This window comes from Cuculus canorus, chromosome 29, assembly GCF_017976375.1.
Source record: "Cuculus canorus isolate bCucCan1 chromosome 29, bCucCan1.pri, whole genome shotgun sequence".
Classification (NCBI taxonomy): domain Eukaryota; kingdom Metazoa; phylum Chordata; class Aves; order Cuculiformes; family Cuculidae; genus Cuculus; species Cuculus canorus.
The window spans coordinates 2,866,515-2,884,275 of NC_071429.1; the positions used below are offsets into that span (position 1 = coordinate 2,866,515).

General features: G+C 65.1%; 1 protein-coding gene across 1 annotated transcript in view; it reads left to right on the plus strand.

The window, feature by feature from the left end:
• The window catches only part of KMT2D (lysine methyltransferase 2D), a 33,401-nt gene that overhangs the window by 2,882 nt on the left and 12,758 nt on the right, over positions 1-17,761 (plus strand). Inside the window, 30 exon segments of the mRNA XM_054051335.1 lie at positions 12-174; positions 258-423; positions 517-631; positions 716-867; positions 997-2,237; positions 2,494-2,628; positions 2,711-3,561; positions 3,795-3,908; positions 4,248-4,358; positions 4,464-4,568; positions 4,857-5,038; positions 5,641-5,805; positions 5,909-6,018; positions 6,107-6,154; positions 6,263-6,478; positions 7,045-7,188; positions 7,278-7,394; positions 7,682-7,806; positions 8,081-8,270; positions 9,177-9,251; positions 9,678-9,782; positions 9,949-10,068; positions 10,448-10,532; positions 10,677-10,920; positions 11,587-11,670; positions 11,751-11,801; positions 11,946-13,646; positions 14,277-14,438; positions 14,514-14,672; positions 15,626-17,699. Coding sequence (XP_053907310.1) covers positions 12-174; positions 258-423; positions 517-631; positions 716-867; positions 997-2,237; positions 2,494-2,628; positions 2,711-3,561; positions 3,795-3,908; positions 4,248-4,358; positions 4,464-4,568; positions 4,857-5,038; positions 5,641-5,805; positions 5,909-6,018; positions 6,107-6,154; positions 6,263-6,478; positions 7,045-7,188; positions 7,278-7,394; positions 7,682-7,806; positions 8,081-8,270; positions 9,177-9,251; positions 9,678-9,782; positions 9,949-10,068; positions 10,448-10,532; positions 10,677-10,920; positions 11,587-11,670; positions 11,751-11,801; positions 11,946-13,646; positions 14,277-14,438; positions 14,514-14,672; positions 15,626-17,699 — 9,310 coding nt within the window.

Genomic DNA, 17,761 nt, shown 5'->3' on the forward strand with positions numbered 1-17,761 from the left:
TTTGCTTTCAGAAATGTGACCACTGTCGGCGGTTGGGGGCCACCATCCCGTGCCGGGTGGACGGTTGCCCGCGTCTCTACCACTTGCCCTGCGCCGCCGCCAGCGCTTGCTTCCAGTCCCTGAAGACCCTTCGGCTCCTCTGCCCAGAGCACGTGGCCGAAGCCGCGCAGATGGGTGCGTGGGGCTGCGTCCCCTCCTGCTTGGAAGTTGGGGGGCTCGGGGTGGGGGGTAGCTCTGACCCATCTCTCCCCACGCAGAAGACGCCCGGTGCTCGGTGTGCGCGGCGCTGGGCGACGTGCGGGACCTGGTGCTGTGCATGGGCTGTGGGCAGCACTACCACGGGCGCTGCCTGGACGTGGCGCTGACGCCCCGCAAGCGTGCCGGCTGGCAGTGCCCCGGCTGCAAGGTCTGCCAGGCTTGCAGGTGAGCGTGCGGCGCCGTGGTGAGGGGTGCAGGGGTTATTGGAGGGGGGACACACACACAGAGCCCTCACGCTGCCCCCATCGCACCCCACAGGAAGCCCGTCCAGGATTCCCCGCTGCTGGTGTGCGAGGTGTGCGATAAGGGCTACCACAACTCCTGCGTGGAGCCGGCCGGCCGGGGGCTCCCCGGCGGCTCTTGGAAGTGCAAGGTGGGTCCTGTCCCCACCGAGGGGCTACGGGGGGGGCCTGGTTGTGCCTCCCACCCCTCACATGCTTCCGCCTCCCCCCCCCAGAACTGCCAGGTCTGCTCCGACTGCAGCCGGTGCCCAGCAGGGCTCGATCCCGGCTCCTCGGTGTGCGAGGGCTGCCAGCAGCACCGCGCCACGACGGAAGATGCCCACGGAACGCCGGCACGTGCCCCCCAGCTGGACCCCCCTCTTCAGACGTGAGTGGGGATGGGGGGCAGTGGTTAGAGGGGGACGCTGCTGGGTACCCCTTATTTTTGGGTGGGAGAATGTGGTCCTGGGGAGGCTGAACTCCGCTCCCCTCACCCTGTGCCCCCCACCCCATCCAGGTCAGCATCCCCCAGCCGCAGCGAGCCAACGGATGTGCCGGTTCCCCCGCCTGAGCTGGAGCCTGTGGGGTGCGATGAGAAGGCACAGCCTGGGGGGGACCCCCAAGAAGCCCCTCTAGGTGATGGTGGGGGTCCTGCGGGCAAACTGAGCCCTTGGGAGGCACCTCCCGATGAACTGCCCCCCAACGAGGCACACTGCGACCTGCAGCCCCCCAAGGAGCCCCCTCTTCTCATGGTGCCCCCTCCCCTTGAGGAGCCCCCGGAGGAGCCCCTTCCTCTCGCTCAGCCTCCTGAGGAGCCCCCTCCTCTCATGGAACCCCCTCCACTTATTCAGCCCCCCGAGGAACCCCCTTGTCTCGTGGAGCCCCCTCCCCTCATGCTGCCCCCCAACGAGCCACCCCCTGATGAGCTGCCCCTCGAGAGACTCCCCGTTGATGAGCCCTCTCTTGAGGATCTGCCCCCCGACAAACCCCTCCTCGAGGAGCTGCCCCCCGACAAACCCCTCCTCGAGGAGCTGCCCCCCGACAAATCCCTCCTCGAGGAGCTGCCCCCTGATAAACCCCTCCTCGAGGAGCTGCCCCCTGATAAACCCCTCCTCGAGGAGCTGCCCCCCGATAAACCCCTCCTCGAAGAGCTGCACCCCGATAAACCCCTCCCCCTCGAGGAGCTGCCCCTTACTCCGCCCCCCCTCGAGGAGCTGCCTCTCACCAACCCCCCCCTCGAGGAGCTGCCTCTCACCAACCCCCCCCTCGAGGAGCTGCCCCTCGATGTAACCCCCATCGAGGAGCTGCCCCCCGACAAACCACTCCTTGAGCAGCTGCCCCTCGATGTAACCCGCCTTGAGGAGCTGCCCCCCAACAAACCACCCCTTGAGGAGCTGCCCCCCAATGTAACCCTCCTCGAGGAGCTGCCCCCCGACAAACCACCCCCTGACGAGCTGCCCCCTGAAAAATTGCCCTCCTACGAGCCGCCCCCTGACAAGTCTCCCCCCAACAAATCACGCCTCAATGAACTCCCCCTCGACGAGCTTCCCCTCGACGAGCTGCCCCCCAACAAGTCACCCTTCGACGAGCTGCCCTCCCAAAACAAGCCGCCCCTCGATGAGCTGCCCACCGACGAGCCGCCCCCTGAAGACCCTGCCCCTAGTGAGCTGGTCCCCGAAGAACTCATCCCTGACGAGCTGCCCTCCGAAGAGCTGCTTCCCACCGAGCTGCCCCCCGAGGAGGACCCCAAGCCGCCAGGTGCGTGAGGGACTCCTGGCTCTGTCCCCTTTCCCATCCCATGGGTGTGGGGGTCCCCCACCCCGGTCTTCTCCCAGCACTTGTGGGATACTCAACCTGTTGACCCTGATGTCAAGCTTTGATGCCCTGGTTCGGGGGTGGGGGTGGGGTTTGGGGGTCCCTTGGCCAAGCTCAGGCAATGCTTGTGGCCCCTCAGCCCCAGTCCAGGGGGCATAGGGGACCCCCCTACCCTTTCACCCACCACCTCGTCCCACAGGTCTCCTCTCTGAGGCAGCTGTGGTGGAGGAAGCACCAGCCCTGGCCCCCGAGGTGCCCCCCGAAGAGGAGATGGAGCTGGAGCCGGAGCCCTTGCTGCCCCCTGAGACAGCCCCCCCACCTCCGGCTCCGCCAGGTGAGGCAGGAGACGCGATGGGGTGGGTGGGGGTCTCTGCTGGGGGCTGTGGTGTCACTGTCCCCTCCTCTCCCATCTCCAGATCTCCGCGCTGTCTCACCCCCTCGCCCCCCGGACCCTTCGCTGGATGTCAAGGAGGACGAGGTCCCTGAGCTGCCCCCCCCAGCCTTGCCTGAGCCCCCCGGCAGCCCTGGCACTGCTATGGACACGGAGCCCCCCAGCTCCCCGCCGCCCCCCCTGGGCTCCCCAGTCTGCGCCCCGGCCCCCGCCGAACCCCCCGAGGACGAGGAGATGGAGATGGCCGGAGGTGAGAGGGAGTCCCCCACCAGCCCCCCAAGAGATGACCCCCACAGCAGCCCGGCCCCGGAGCTGGGACCCTTCCCAGGCCTTCCAGAGGAGGAGGAAGAGGAGGAAGAAGAGGCGCCGAGGCTGGAGCGGGAGGGCACCAGCGGGAGCTCCCCACCGCTGAGTGAGGAGGATGCGCTGGAGGAAGGCCGTGCTGGGGGGCACCCCGAAACCAAGGGGTCCCCTTTGCTCCTGGAGCCGGAGGAGCTGGGTCCCGAGACCCCCATGGAGGTGTGCGCCACCGCAGAAAAGCTGCTGGGACCTGGAGATGAGGGGGGGCCCGAGCCCCCCGTCCTGCGCCCCCGCCCTGATATCCTCAACGAGATCTCCAACCTGAGTCAGGGGGACACGAGCAGCAGCTTTCCTGGCTCGGAGCCGCTGCTGGGCTCGCCGGATCCCGAAGGTGGGGGCTCACTGTCCCTCGAGCTGGGGCTGCCCTCGGCCGACACCAGCCTGCAGAAGGAGGACACCGCCTCGCTGCCGTTGGGCGCCGAGACTGACGACTCGCTGCTCTTCGAGCCTGCAGCCAAGGGTGACGGGGACAAGAGCCGTCGGCGCAGCTCCCCGGGGCGCTCCCGCGTCAAACAGGTAATGGGGACACCCCATCATCCTCATTCTTGGGAGGTTCCACCACCCCCGCTGCCCCACTGGGGCTCTGCCCCCCTCCCTGGGCTGCACCTGCGGGGATGAGGGTGGGATGGGGGCCACGCTCCTCTGCTGCCCTTGCCCTGGCTGGGATGTGTGGTCAGGGTCTGGCTGGGTCCCCTAATTGCCGTAACCCCTCCCTAATTGCCGTAACCCCTTCTCTCCCCTTGCTCCAGGGTCGTAGCAGCAGCTTTCCCGGGCGGAGGCGTCCCCGAGGTGGGTCCCACGGGAGCCGGGGACGGGGCCGTGCACGCCTGAAGTCAACCACCTCGTCCGTTGACACCTTAGCAGTAAGGCTGGGCTGGGGCAGGGCTTGGGGGGCCGGGTGGGGGTCCCCAGGCTGTTAGGTGGCAGGGCTGAGAGCTGGGAGTGTCCCCTCACCGCCCTCCTCGTCCGCTGGGAAAGGCTCAGGAGCCTTCGGGGTGGTGGGTGGGAGATGTGACTGCCTGGGGCTTTGCTGTGGGTCTGGGGGCTTCACCCTACGAGCACAGGGCTGGTGTGGGGCTGGCTTGTAAGTGGGGAGGGGGTTTGCTGCCCCTGTGCGTTCCTGTACCCCAAATTCAGCCCCAGGCTGTATGACTGGTGCCCCCCTAAACCCCTCGGTGCTGAGCCCCCTGCTCTGTGTCCAGCTCGCTGACGTGGAGAGCTCACCCAGCAAGGAGGAGGACGAGGACGATGACGACACCATGCAGAACACAGTTGTCCTCTTCTCCAACACCGACAAGTTTGTGCTCATGCAGGTAACCGGGGCACTGTGGGATGGACAGATGGATGGGATGGGACAGACTCCTGTCCTCCCGCTGCTCCCGTCTCCCCCAGCTCTTCTCACAGCTTCTCTCCTCCAGGACATGTGCGTGGTGTGTGGCAGCTTCGGGCGTGGGGCCGAGGGGCACCTCCTTGCCTGCTCCCAGTGCTCCCAGTGCTACCATCCTTACTGCGTCAACAGCAAGGTGAGGGGGACTGGGAGCTCTGGGTCTGTGCTGGGTGGGCAGGACTGTGCTTTGTCCCCCTTGGTGACCCACATGGCCAGGCCACATCCTATGGGGACCCATGTGGCCAGGCTGTCCCCTTGGGGACCCACACAACCACGCTACGTCCCCTTAGACGACCCATGTGAGGTCATGCCCAACGTGTTGGTGGGGCAGTGCCGTGCTCCCAGGTGTCCTTAGCAGCCGTGCTGAGCCCAGGGACCCCCGTGGCCGTGTCCAGGGCTCACAAAGCCACCACTTCGTCCCCAGATCACGAAGGTGATGCTGCTGAAGGGTTGGCGCTGCGTGGAATGCATTGTCTGCGAGGTTTGTGGCAAAGCTTCCGACCCTTCCCGGCTCTTGCTCTGCGACGACTGCGACATCAGCTACCACACCTACTGCCTGGACCCCCCCCTGCAGACCGTCCCTAAGGGTGGCTGGAAGTGCAAGTGGTACGTGGGGGGCACGAGGGCAGCCCCAAGGGGGGCTTGAGGCTGTTGGGGAGCATGAAGAGGACCCCCAGGGGGGCTCGGGGCTGTTGAGGGGACACGAGGGCAGCCCTGAGAGAGACTCGGGGATGTTGAGGGGCACAAGGGGAACCCTGAGGAGAGGTTAGGGCTGTATGGGGGGCACAAAGAGGAGACCCGTAGGGGAGTTGGGACTAGTGGGGGGCATGAGGGCAGTCCCAAGGCGGGGGGAGCTCAGGGCTGTTGGGAGGCGCAAGGGCAGCCCCAAGGGGAGGCTTGGGGCTGTTGGGGGGCACAAAGGGAAGCCCTAGGGGAGTCTGGGGGCTGGCAGGGTGCACAAAGAGGAGCCTCAGGGGTAGTTTGGGACTGTTGGGGGCACAGAGAGGAGCCTGGGGGGGTTCAGAGCTGTTGGGGGACACAAAGAGGAGCCTCCGGAGTGGTTCGGGACTGTTGGGGACACAAAGGAGCCTCAGGGGTGGCTTAGTGCTGGCAAGGAGCACAAGAGATGCTTGGGGCTGGCAGGAGGGCATGAGGGGAGTGCCAGGGGGTGTCGAAGGTGGTGCTGACTCCTCGGGGTACCCCCCCAGGTGTGTGTGCTGCGTGCAGTGCGGGGCGGCTTCTCCCGGCTTCCACTGCGAGTGGCAGAACAACTACACCCACTGCGCGCCCTGCGCCAGCCTCGTCGTCTGCCCCTTCTGCCGCGAGAAATACGTGGAGGACGACCTGCTCATCCAGTGCCGGCACTGTGATCGGTGAGCACTGTGTCCCCCACAGCTAGGAGGGTGCATTCGGTGTACCCCAAGAGGTGCATTTTGGGGTTCCCCGGGTGCCTGACGGGGTCTCCGCTGCGTGCAGGTGGCTGCATGCGGCGTGCGACAGCCTCTTCACGGAGGAGGAGGTGGAGCAGGCTGCTGATGAAGGTTTCGACTGCAGCGCCTGCCAACCTTATGTGGTCAAACCGGCCGGTGAGCACCGAGGATGGGGGGTGCTGTGGGGTTTGGGGACACTTAGGGATGTGGGGACTCACCTCCTTGTCTGCCTTTCCATCTGTAGTGCCCGCGGCTCCCCCAGAGATCGCATCACTCAAGACCAAGGAACCGGGTATGTGCGGTGCTGGCTTCGATGCTCCCTGGTGCTGGTGTTTGTCCCCAATGCTGATTATGTCCCCAACGCTGATTATGTCCCCAACGTTGGCTTTCGTCCCCGCAGAGCCCCAGTATTTCCGCTTCGAGGGTGTGTGGCTGACGGAGACGGGGATGGCGGTGCTGCGCAACCTCACTCTGTCGCCTCTGCACAAGCGGCGGCAGCGCAAGGGCCGGCCGGGCGCCCTCAACGGGGACGGGGGGCTGGAGGGGGGCGACCCCCTGGGTCCCGATGACAAGAAGGACGGTGACCTGGATGCCGAGGAGCTGCTCAAAGCTGAAGGTGAGTGTTTCAGGACTGAAAGAGGGTCCAGAAAAGCTGGGGAGGGGCTCTTGATCAGGAGGTGCAGGGAGAGGGTAGGGAGAATGGTTTTAAGCTGAAAAAGGGGAGATTGAGATGACATTTTAGGCAGAAATGTTTTCCTGTGAGGGTGGGGAGGCCCTGGAACAGATTGCCCATAGCAGTGGGGGCTGCCCCATCCCTGGAGGGGTTCCAGGCCAGGTTGGATGGGGCTCGGAGCCCCTGATCCAGTGGGAGGTGTCCCTGCCCATGGCAGGGGTGGGACTGGATGGGCTTTGAGGTTCCTTCTAACCCAAACCATCCCCTGGTTCCGTGATTCTCACTTGCTGTCAAACAGAACCCCCATGTTTCATCCGTGGAGGGGTTCAAGGCCAGGTTGGATGGGGCTTGGAACCCCTGAGCCAGTGGGAGGTGTCCCTGCCCATGGCGGGGGTGGAACTGGATGGGCTTTGAGGTCCCTTCCAACCCAAACCACTCCAGGATTCCTGGGGGGACTGTGGTGTGGGGGTGCCAGGGGACCCCACTAACCTGTGTCTCCCCCCCGACAGTGGGTGTCGAGCACATGGAGTGCGAGATCAAACTGGAGGCTTCGGCCAGCCCTGACCGCGACATCGGGGCTGATGTGGACTCAGGGAAGGGGCTGGAGGATCCGGAGGAGAGCAAGAAGAGAAAGCGGAAGCCGTACCGGCCCGGTGAGTGTCATCTGGGGCCACCGCCAGGGCTGGACACCCCCAGCAGGCCCTGCTGTGACACCCCGATCTCCTCTTCCTCTGCCCACCAGGCATCGGCGGCTTCATGGTGCGGCAGCGCAAGTCCCACACCCGCCTGAAGAAAGTGTCGGCGGTGCTGGGGGAAGTGGGGCGCGAGGGGCTGAGCACTGAGGGGCACCCTGAGGACGGTAGGGCTTGCTGGCACCCCTTCCTCCTTCCGTCCTTCCCTTTCCCTTCCTCCTTCCGTCCTTCCGTCCTTCCCTTTCCCTTCCTCCTTCCATCCACCCATCCTTTCTTCCTTCCTTTTACCTTCCCCTTGCCTTTCCTGTCCTCCTCCTTTCTTCCTTTCCCTTTTCCTGTCCTCCTCCCCCTTCCCTCTCCTTTTCCTCCCTCCCCTTCCCTCTCCTTTTGCCCCTTCCCTCTCCCCTTCCCTCTCCTTTTCCTGGGGGAGGCATTAAGGGGGTGGCTGTTGCAGGGGCTCCAGGCGACCTCCCAGCCGAGGGCAGCCTGGATCCGGGCTCGGCAGAGGGGGATGAGAAGAAGAAGCGTCGGGCAAGGAAGAAGAGCAAGTTGGAAGACATGTTCCCCCCATACCTGCAGGTGAGGTGATCTGGTGGTGGATGGAGGGAGGTGGCCCAAGGGTGGGTGGACAGATGTGGGGACAGAGGGAGGTGGCCCAAGGGTGGGTGGACAGACGTGGGGACGGAGGGAGGTGGCTCAAGGGTGGGTGGATGGATGTGGGGACAGTGGGAGGTGGCCCAAGGGTGGATAGTGGTGGGACACCCAGGTGGCGATGGCCGGGGGTGGCGGCGATGGCCGCAGAGGGGACACCCGATGGGCGCTGTGGTGCTGACAGCCGCTTCCCCTTTGGCAGGAGGCATTTTTTGGGAAGGCACTGATGGATCTGAGCCGGAAAGCGCTGCTGGCGGCGGGTGGCGTGGGGGATGGGGCCGCTCGCCCCTCCCTGGGCCAGGGCGCCCCACGACCCAAAGGAGACCCCAACCTGGCCGGGGCGCTGCAGGGAGCCCCCCCCGACAGGAGGGAGACCCCCACGCACCCCCGAGGTGAGTGTAGCCACCGCCTGGCCTGGGAGCCCGGCTTTGGCCGCGAGACCTTGGCCACCATCCCTGAGGGGTCCTGCAGGGCTTTGGGGGGCATTTGACAGTTGTCTTGGATACTGGGGGTTGTGTGTGTTGGGGGAATTGTTGATGTTTTTTGGGAGGAGGGGGGACCTGGAGTTGTTTGGAAGTCCCCAGGGTTGTTTTGGGGGCGGGGGGGAGGCTTTTTGAGGGGGACTAGAGGTTGTTTAGGGGCTCCTGGGGTTGTTATGGGGGACCAGAGTTGTTTGGAGACCCCTAGAATTGGGGTGGGGGCTGGGGTGGTTTGGGAGGGGTAGCCAGCTTGTTGGGGCAGGGGATCTAGAGGTCGGGGCGGGGGGTTCAGGGGCTTTTGAAGGGCCTAGGATGTTGTTTGGGGGCTCCCCTGGGATTGTTTGGGGGCAGGGTTATTTGGGGAGAGGGGGAAGGGGTTGTTTGGGAGCCCTGGGGTTGGCGGGGGGAAGGGGTTGGTGGGGTTGTAGGGATTGGGGGAGGCAGGGTTATTTGGGGGCTCCTGCGGTTGTTGGGGTGGTGGTGGGGGTTATTTGGAAGCCCTGGATTTGGGGAGGTGTGGAGTGTGGTGTAGAGAGCCCTAGGGGCTGGAGGGGGGGGGGGCAGGGGTGGGGGGTCCCCGGGGTGGGTGTTGGGGAGGAGGGACGGGCAGCGTTGTTTGGGGGCTCTTGAGGTTGTTGGGGGGGTGCAAGTTGTTTGGGGCTTCCAGGGGTGGGTGTTATGTGGGGGGGTGTTGGTTGGGGGCTCCAGGGGTTGGGGGGGGTGGGGAAGGACTGGGTTGTTTGGGAGCCCTGGGCTTGCTTGGGGGGGGGCCTGGGGTGTTGGGGTGCTGCCCCCCTGAGGCCTGGTTCTCCTCTCCAGGGGATGACAGCACGGATGGCAGCGCCGCCGCCCCTGACGATGATGGCAAGGACGACGCGAAGGCTGAGGAGCTGGGTGAGCCCCGGGACCCCCCGGACCCCTCCCTCCGCCATCCCCGTGGCCTCCGGGGCTGACCCAGACCCGGGGCCTTCGAGAGGCGGCCCAGAGCTTCCGCAACCATAGAGATGGCGCTCCTCGGTGTCTGGGGAAGACGCTCTAGGCAGGGCGGGAAGTGTGGGTGGAGGGGAACTCTATGGTTTTCTTCAAGGGCTCTATGGGGCGGGTGACCATAGAGTGGTGCCTGGAGCGCCCCCGCCTGGTGCGGCCCTTGCGTGGCCGTGGAGGCCTCGTGTCCCCCTGCAGGAACTGGTGGGGGCAATGGGGGCACAAGGGCTGGGGGCGATGGGGGCTGCCCCATATGCGCCCCGGGCTTTGGTGTCCCGAGCCCTGCAGCGAGGGGCTCCTGGGGTGCTGAGAGCACTTGCCGATTCCTCCTTGCAGGGACTGATGAGCCAAAGGATTCCCCAGACCCCGGGGACACTGAGAAACCGGCCACCCCGGGCGAGGGTGCGCTCAGCTCTGACCTCGACAAGATCCCGACAGAAGGTGAGGACCACAGCGTTTCCCCTCGTCAGCTGAAGCCCCCTGGTATCCCCCTCATTATCTGAAGCGAGGTGGTCGCAGGGTCAAGATCCCTGAGTTTCTCTCCTGCTTCCCACCAACATGAGCTCTGCTGTCTGTGATGGCTCAACTCTTCCTCTTCTGCCTACAGAGCTGCCCAAGATGGAGAGCAAAGATGTCCAGCAGCTCTTCAAGGACGTGCTGGGCTCGGCAGAGCGCGGGGAGCAGCCTCTGAACTGTGTGGCTGCAGGGATGGAGGCCAGCAGTGCAGGTCGGGGTCCCAGCTGGGCACAGAGGCTGTTCCTACAGGGAGACCTCCAGCTGCCGGGAGAGGGTGGGTGGAGGTGGTACGGGCTCAAGACACGGCAGTCAGGGAGATGGGGGTCCCAGTGGGTGAGGGAGAAAGGCAGGACCCCCCCTCCCAATCCACCTTGGGAAAGTTGACACACCACATCCTCATGGGGCTGAGCTGCTTGAGCAGCAGTGGTGCTGCGGCGAAGGACTCTCAGGTCCCTTTGTACTCTGGGGATAAACATGGAAGTGTTTTGGGGGTATGTGGTGGGTCTTGTATTGTCTGAAGGCCCTGAGGTTGAATGCAGGCTTGAGCCTCAGCTCTGCCCTCCCTGCAATGCCTCTGCTTTCCCTCACAGGAAGCGTTTCCCTGGGCTCGCTGTCTGGAGGCGCCTCCTTGGAGTCGTACTCAGGCGTCTGCCAGTCCCCGTTCCTCGATAACAGGTATGTGGGGGGCTGCAGTGAGAGGGGTTGAACTCCAGGGTGCTGCTGGGACCTCCTCTTTTCCCTGGTCCCTCTGCCTGCTCCTTGCTCGCTCTCCCCCTTCCCTCCTTCCTCCTGCTCCCCAATGCATTTTCCCCCATGCAGGGAGCGGAGCGGCTTCTTCAGCCCGGACCACTGCGAGCCCGAAAGCCCCTGGGCCAGCAGCTCAGCTGCCACCACCCCCTCGACACCCACAACACCCACGACGGAGGGCGAGAGCGACGGGCTGTCCTACAACCAGCGCAGCCTGCAGCGCTGGGAGAAGGATGAGGAGCTGGGCGAGCTCTCCACCATCTCGCCTGTCCTCTACGCCAACATGAATTTCCCCAACCTCAAGCAGGATTATCCAGGTAGGGCTCTGGGGGGGCTGTGGCCACTCCATTTTGGGGGGAGCTGAGTGCAATTTAACACCTCTGGTCCTTGTTTAGACGGGAGATCCCGTCTGCTCTGCCTGCGGACTTCAAGCAGCTCTGGGGGGGTTTCAGTGCCAGCTCAGGGCTGCTGGAAGGCGTGAGGGATGCTCCGAGGGGTGCTCAGGGCTGCTGGGGGGCACGAAAAGAGCCCCGAGGGGTGCTCAGGGCTTCTGGGGGGCACAAAGAGAGCCCCGAGGGGTGCTCAGGGCTGCTGGAGGACACAAAGAGAGCCCCAAAGGGTGCTCAGGTCTGCTGGGGGGTGTGAGGGATGCGCTGAGTGATGTTCAGGGCTGCTGGGGGGTACAAAGAGAGCCCCAAGGGGTGCTCAGGGCTGTTGGGGGGGGCAGAAGGAAGCCCTGGGATGGAATCAGTGCTGTGCGAGACATGAGGGGAGCCCCAAGGAGGGGCTCGGGTCTGGTGAGTGGCACAAGGGGAGCCCCAAAGGGATACTTGGGACTGGCAGAGGGCACCAAGTGGGGGACCTCAGTGCTGTCTCTCGGGCACAGGGCTGTCCCCACACGTTGCAGTTGCCCACCGGGGGCCCGGGTGGGCTCATCAGGTACAGGCTAACGTCATTTTCCTCCTCTCCCTCTGCTCCTACCGGCCTCCCAGACTGGTCGAGCCGCTGCAAACAGATCATGAAACTGTGGAGGAAGGTGCCCGCCACGGACAAAGCTCCCTATTTGGTGAGTATTGGGGCGTTGCTGGGACGGGGGGGCCTGGGCGCCGGGGGGCTTCGAGTCAGCTGGCTTCGTGTTTTTGTTAGCAAAAGGCCAAAGATAACCGGGCGGCTCATCGCATCAACAAGGTGCAGAAGGTATGTGCTGCAGCGGGGAGGTGTCCGGCGGCCCTGGCCCAGCCCTGGGGGGGGAACACAGACATGGTGGCACCCACCCCCTTCCCTTTTAGCCCCTTCTCCAGCCCAGGCATGGGTCCCCTGACGGCCGGGCTCTCTCTGCAGCAGGCCGAGAGCCAGATCAACAAGCAGACCAAAGGGGAGGGACTGCGCAAGCCAGAGAGGCCCTCGCTGCACCTGCGGATCCCGGTGCCACCGGGGGCACAGCCCGTCTACATCGGCAGCCCCCCTGCCGCCGCCGGCGAGGGCTTCCTGAAGCCCCCAGGGAGTGCCGGAGGTGGCCCGGAGTCGCCCAGCGAGCTCTTCCTCAAGCTCCCGCCCCAGTCCCCTGCCCAAGTGCCTTCGCACGATCCCTATGGCGCAGCCTATGCGCTGGAGCCCCGCTTTCCCTCACCCCTGGGCCAGAGCTCCACGGTGGGCGCTGCCTTCCAGCCCTTTCCTGGCCAGCCCCAACCCCTCACCGGCCCCCGCGCCATCCCTGGCTCCCAGCCCCCCGATTTCCACCCCACGCCACCCGGCACCCCGCGGCACCAGCCTGGCACCCCTGACCCTTTCCTGAAGCCCCGGTGTCCCTCCTTGGACAACCTCTCAGTTCCGGGGAGCCCCGGGGCCCGGCCCCCTGAAGCCCTGCTCTCTCCCCTGCCTTTTGGGGAGCAGAAGAAGGGCCTGGAGGTGAAGAAAGAGGAAGGGGGCAGCCTGGGGGTCTGCTCGCCTGGTTATACCCCTGCCGTGGGCTACGGGGACTCCCCGGGCGGCCCCCACCTCTCCGCTGCAGAGCTGAAGGCGGCCGATGTCTTCAAAGCCCCCCTGACCCCACGGGTCTCTCAGGTAGAGCCGCAGAGCCCGGGGCTGGGGCACCGGCCCCCCGACACCCATCCTCTGGCCCACTCTCCCCCCGGCCACCCTGATATCTACCGCCAGTCTCCGTACCCGGACCCCTACTCGCAGCCCCCGCTGACGCCCCGGCCGCAGCCCCCGGAGCCGTGCTGCGCCCTCCCACCTCGCTCCCTGCCCTCCGAGCCCTTCTCCCGCATCCCTGCCAGCCCCCAGTCCCAGTCCAGCTCCCAGTCCCCCCTCACGCCCCGGCCGCTCTCTAACGAAGCCTTTTGCCAGTCCCCGGTCACGCCACGCTTCCAGTCTCCGGACCCTTATTCCCAGCCACCCTCCCGGCCCCAATCCCGAGATCCTTTCATGCCCCTGCACAAGCCCCCCAGACCCCAGATACCGGAGCCGGGGTTCAAGTCGGTGCCGCTCTCACACAGCCCGGCGGCCGGTGGGGGCTTTGGGGCCACTGCAGCAGGTGAGCCCCTCGCCAAGGTGCCGGGTGGGCAGCAGCCGCCCTTCGCTCGCTCCCCCGGTGCCAGCGTCTTCGCCGGCAGCCAGGCCCCCATGCGCTTCACCTTCCCCCCATCTGTCTCGGAGCCACTCAAGGGCTCCCCATCCCACCAACCCCATGGGATCAACAGCCATTACGGCCCCGGCAAGCCCCAGAGCTCAGCCTACGCCTCGTCTCCTGGTTTCCACCAAGCCGGCAGCCCGCTGGCACCGGCTGCCGCTGACACCTACAGCCTCTCGCCCCTCCGGCCGCCCTCGGTGCTGCCGCAGCAGCCGCCAGCTGCTCCGCCACAGCCGGATGCCTCCGTTGCCTTCCTGCCCCGAGCTGCACTGGGGCCACCAGCTGAGAAGAGGGAGGAGGCGACTGTGGGGCTCTCAGCACCCCCAAACCGGGACTTAGCAGAGCTGCCCGGCAGCCAGGACGGGACCTTGGGCACCATGAGCCAGTCAGAGCTGGAGAAGCAGCGGCAGGTAAGGGCTCACCAGCAGTCGAACTGGGAATGCGATGGAGGAACTGGGATCCCATGGGAAACTGGGACTCCGGGAAAGCTGGGGAGGGACTCTTGATCATGGAGTGCAGGAAGAGGAGGAGGGGAATTGTTTTGAGCTGAAAGAGGGGAGATTGGGATGAGATCGTAGGGAGAAACATTTTCCCATGAGGGTGGGGAGGCCCTGGCCCAGGTTGCCCAGAGCAGTGGGGGCTGCCCCATCCCTGGAGGGGTTCAAGGCCAGGTTGGATGGGGCTTGGAGCCCCTGATCCAGTGGGAGGTGTCCCTGCCCATGGCAGGGGTGGAACTGGATGGGCTTTCGGGTCCTTCCAACCCAACCCATTCATGGTTGGATTTGATGATCCCAAAGCTCTTTTCCAGCATAGCGATTCTATGATTCCAGGATTCTATTTTATGATTCTATGATCTCAGTGGTCGGGAGCTTGTGGCTTCACTAGAGCCATGGAGGGGGCATGGGCCCCAGGGTGGGGGGCGTAGATTGATGTGGCTCTGTGTGGTTTGTCCGTGGATCCTGGGATGAGTTGGTTTTGCTCCTGTCCCTGGTTTCACTCTTGTGTCGCTGCCCTTGCTACTAACGCTTGGTTCCTTCCAGCGCCAGCGGCTCCGTGAGCTGCTCATCCGCCAGCAGATCCAACGCAACAGCCTGCGGCAGGAGAAAGAGAGCGCGGCGGCGGCCGCCAGCTCCTCGCCGGCAAGCTGGGCTCCCGAGGCTGGCAGCCAGGCCTTTGGCATGGCTCCCTACCAGCCGGCACAGGTAGGAGAGCTTGGCTTAAGCTTTGCTGGGAGGCTGGGGTGGATGGAAGGGTAGTGACACGTCCTTCTCTTCCAGGACAAGGGTCTCCTTGGGACGCTGGCCACGGCAGCCGGTGCCGGGAAGCTGCCAGGCTCCGTCATGGTGCAGGCAGCGTTCGCACAGGATGAGCGGCTTTCCCGGCCTCTGCCGGCGGCCACACCATCCGCCCTGGACATCAACGGGAGGTGAGCGTGCGTGGAGGGGGCAGTGGGCTCACCACAGCTCTTGGGTAATAACAGGGGGGTTGCCCTGGTGGGACACGTCCCCAAGAGGGCCGGAGTGGCTGTGGGTTTGCTGGTTGCCCAACATGGTCTGAATGGGGAGGTTCAATGAGAACGTCATGAGGTTCAACAAGGCCAAGGGTAAGGTCCTACGCCTGGGTCGAGGCAATCCCTGGTTTCAGTACAGGATGGGGGATGATGTGATTGAGAGCTGCCCTGAGGAGAAGCTCAACAGGAGCCACGACGTGCGCTCGCAGCCCAGAAACCAACCGTGTCCTGGACTGCATCCAAAGCAGCGCGGCCAGCAGGGAGGGAGGGGATTCTGCCCCTCTGCTCCTCTCTGTGAGACCTCATCTGGAGGATTGTGTCCAGTTCTGGAATCCTCAATGTAAGAAGGAGATGGAGCTGCTGGAACAGCTCCAGAGAAGGCTCCAAGGATGCTGCGAGGGCTGGAGAACCTCCTGTGCAAGGACAGGCTGAGAGAGTTGGGGTTGTTCAGCCTGGAGAGTAGAAGGCTCTGAGGAGATTTTATAGCGACCTTCCATTACCTGGAGGGGCTCCAGGAAAGCTGGAGAGGGGCTGTTCATAAAGGCTGTGGGGATGGGACGAGGGGGAACGGGGATAAACTGGAGAGGGGTGGATTTAGACTGGACACTAGGAAGGATTTCTTCCCCATGACAGTGGGGAGGCCCTGGCCCAGGTTGCCCAGGGAGGTTGTGGCTGCCCCATCCCTGGAGGTGTTCAAGGCCAGGTTGGATGGGGCTCGGAGCCCCTGATCCAGTGGGAGATGTTCCTGCCCATGGCAGGTGGTGGAACTGCATGATCTTTGAGGTCCCTTCCAACCCATACTATTCTATGATCACACGTTGTGGCTGTGGCGGCAGCAATCTGGTCCCAACACCGCGGTGTTTTGCAGGACGACGGTGGGGCCCCCCCCAGACCTTCTACCCTCGTGGGGTCTTCCCAACACCATCCTCGCAGCAACAGCAGCATCTCTGGCAGCAGCAGCAGCAGCAGCAGGCAGTGGCCGCAGCCCTGCGGCTCCCGGTCACCTCTCGCTTTGCCCCGCCGGCCACCGGCCCCTCCATGGGCAACCAGGGCCCCCGCCTGCCCCTGCCCGCCGAGCCGGTGCCCGCCTCGCCTGCCACCATGGGTGCCCCCTTCATCGAGCTGCGGCACAACATGCAGAAAGGACCCGGGGGTGTTGTGGGCTCCCCTTTTGCCCCCCAAGCTCCACGGCCTCGCTTCTTCCTGCCTGGAGAGGAGGGTACCCCCCAGGCCCTTTGCACCCCGGTTGTGCCCATGCAGGCGCTCCCTGCTCCAGCGCTGCAGCCGCAGAAGATGCCAGTGCCGCCCGCCTCACCGCAGGGTACTGAGATAAGCAACAGCCACCACCAGCTGCACGCCAAAGCGGCCATCCCGCCACCGCTGCCGGCCCCCAGTCTGGAGCTGCCACACATTCCCCCGCGCCCGCTGTCCTCCAGCTCCACTCTTCACACCGAGGGAGCCAAGGATGGCTCTGCGCCAGATCCCACGCCAGGGAAAAGCCACCTGAGTCTGGAAGGGGCACGTCTGCCTTGCGAGGTGCCCGTGGAGCCTGATTTGGATGATGACTTTGGCTCCCACAAGGACCTGGAAGATGACGATGATTTGGCCAACTTGAGCCTGGATCCAGATGTGGCCAAAGGGGATGATGACTTGGACAACCTGGACAGCCTGGAGACTGCGGATCCCCACCTCGATGACCTGCTGAACGGTGATGAGTTTGACCTGCTGGCCTACACCGACCCTGAGCTGGACACTGGCGATAAGAAGGACATCTTCAATGAGCACCTCCGCCTGGTTGAGTCTGCCAACGAGAAAGCCGAGCGTGAAGCCCAGCTCAAGACGGAGCCACCGGCGCCCAGCTTGAAGCTCCCCAACCCCGAGGACAGCAAAGATGTCGCCCCATCCACGGAGGATCGGGAGGTGCCCAAGGAAGGGCTGGTGCCTGGGGTGGGCTTGGGACCTGCTCCCTGTCCGACGGACGCTGCATTGGCACCTGACCCTGCTTTCAAGGCGCAGAGCACAGAGGCGCAGGCGGGCTCCCTGCCCACCGACGTCAAGCCCAAGCTGGAGGACGGTTGCCTGAAGACCTCACCCTGCCAGTTCACTGCTGGTGGCCCCGAGCGCCTCTCGGGCCCTGTCAAGTCGGAGGCTCTGCAGGGCACGGATAAGATCTCTGCCTCGCTGGGGCTGAGCCTCAAATCCAGCCAGACCATCCTGAGCCCCGGGGCCGGCCAGGCTCGCCTCGGCTTGACTCACTTTGCTAACAACAGCCACGCCGGTGTCCCCGTGCCAGAGAAGGATCCCTACGCTGGCCCCAGCCGTGGGCTAGCCCCTACGCAGCTGGGCAACCAGAGCAACCCCTTGCTGGAGAAGTTTGAGCTGGATGGTGGAGCCTTGGGCCTGGGCAGCGCTCGGCACTCGCCGGCTGATGATCTGGACAAGATGGAGAGCTCATTGGTGGCTAGCGAGTTGCCCCTGCTCATCGAGGACCTCCTGGAGCACGAGAAGAAGGAGCTGCAGAAGAAACAGCAGATGTCGGCCCACCTTCCTCGGGGCACCCCACATCTCCCAGCCTCGGCGCACCCCATGCTGCACACGGCAGCGCCCGGGCAGCCCCCCCCCGAGGGGCAGCCTCCCCGCCTGGGTGCCCCACAGCCCCAACTCCAACTGGGGCTGATGGCCAGGCCGTCCTTGATGCCACCTCAGCCGCCCCGTCTCGGCGCGCCCCAGCAGAGCCCAGCGCTGGCCCCACACATGGGCATGGTCTCTGGGCAGCCCCACGTACTGGCAGCTCCCCACGGCGTCCAGGTGGCCCTGGCGCAGCCGCAGCAGAGCCAGCAGCAGGTCCTGGCGCAGAAGCCGATGACCGGCGTGCAGCCGCCCACCGTGGGCCTGAAACCCCCCCAGCTCGTCATGCAGCAACAGTTGGCCAACAGCTTCTTCCCAGACACAGGTAGGGGCTGCGGGTGGTGGTTTGGGGGGCGCTGGGGCCCTTTTGTGTGGTGGATGTAGAAT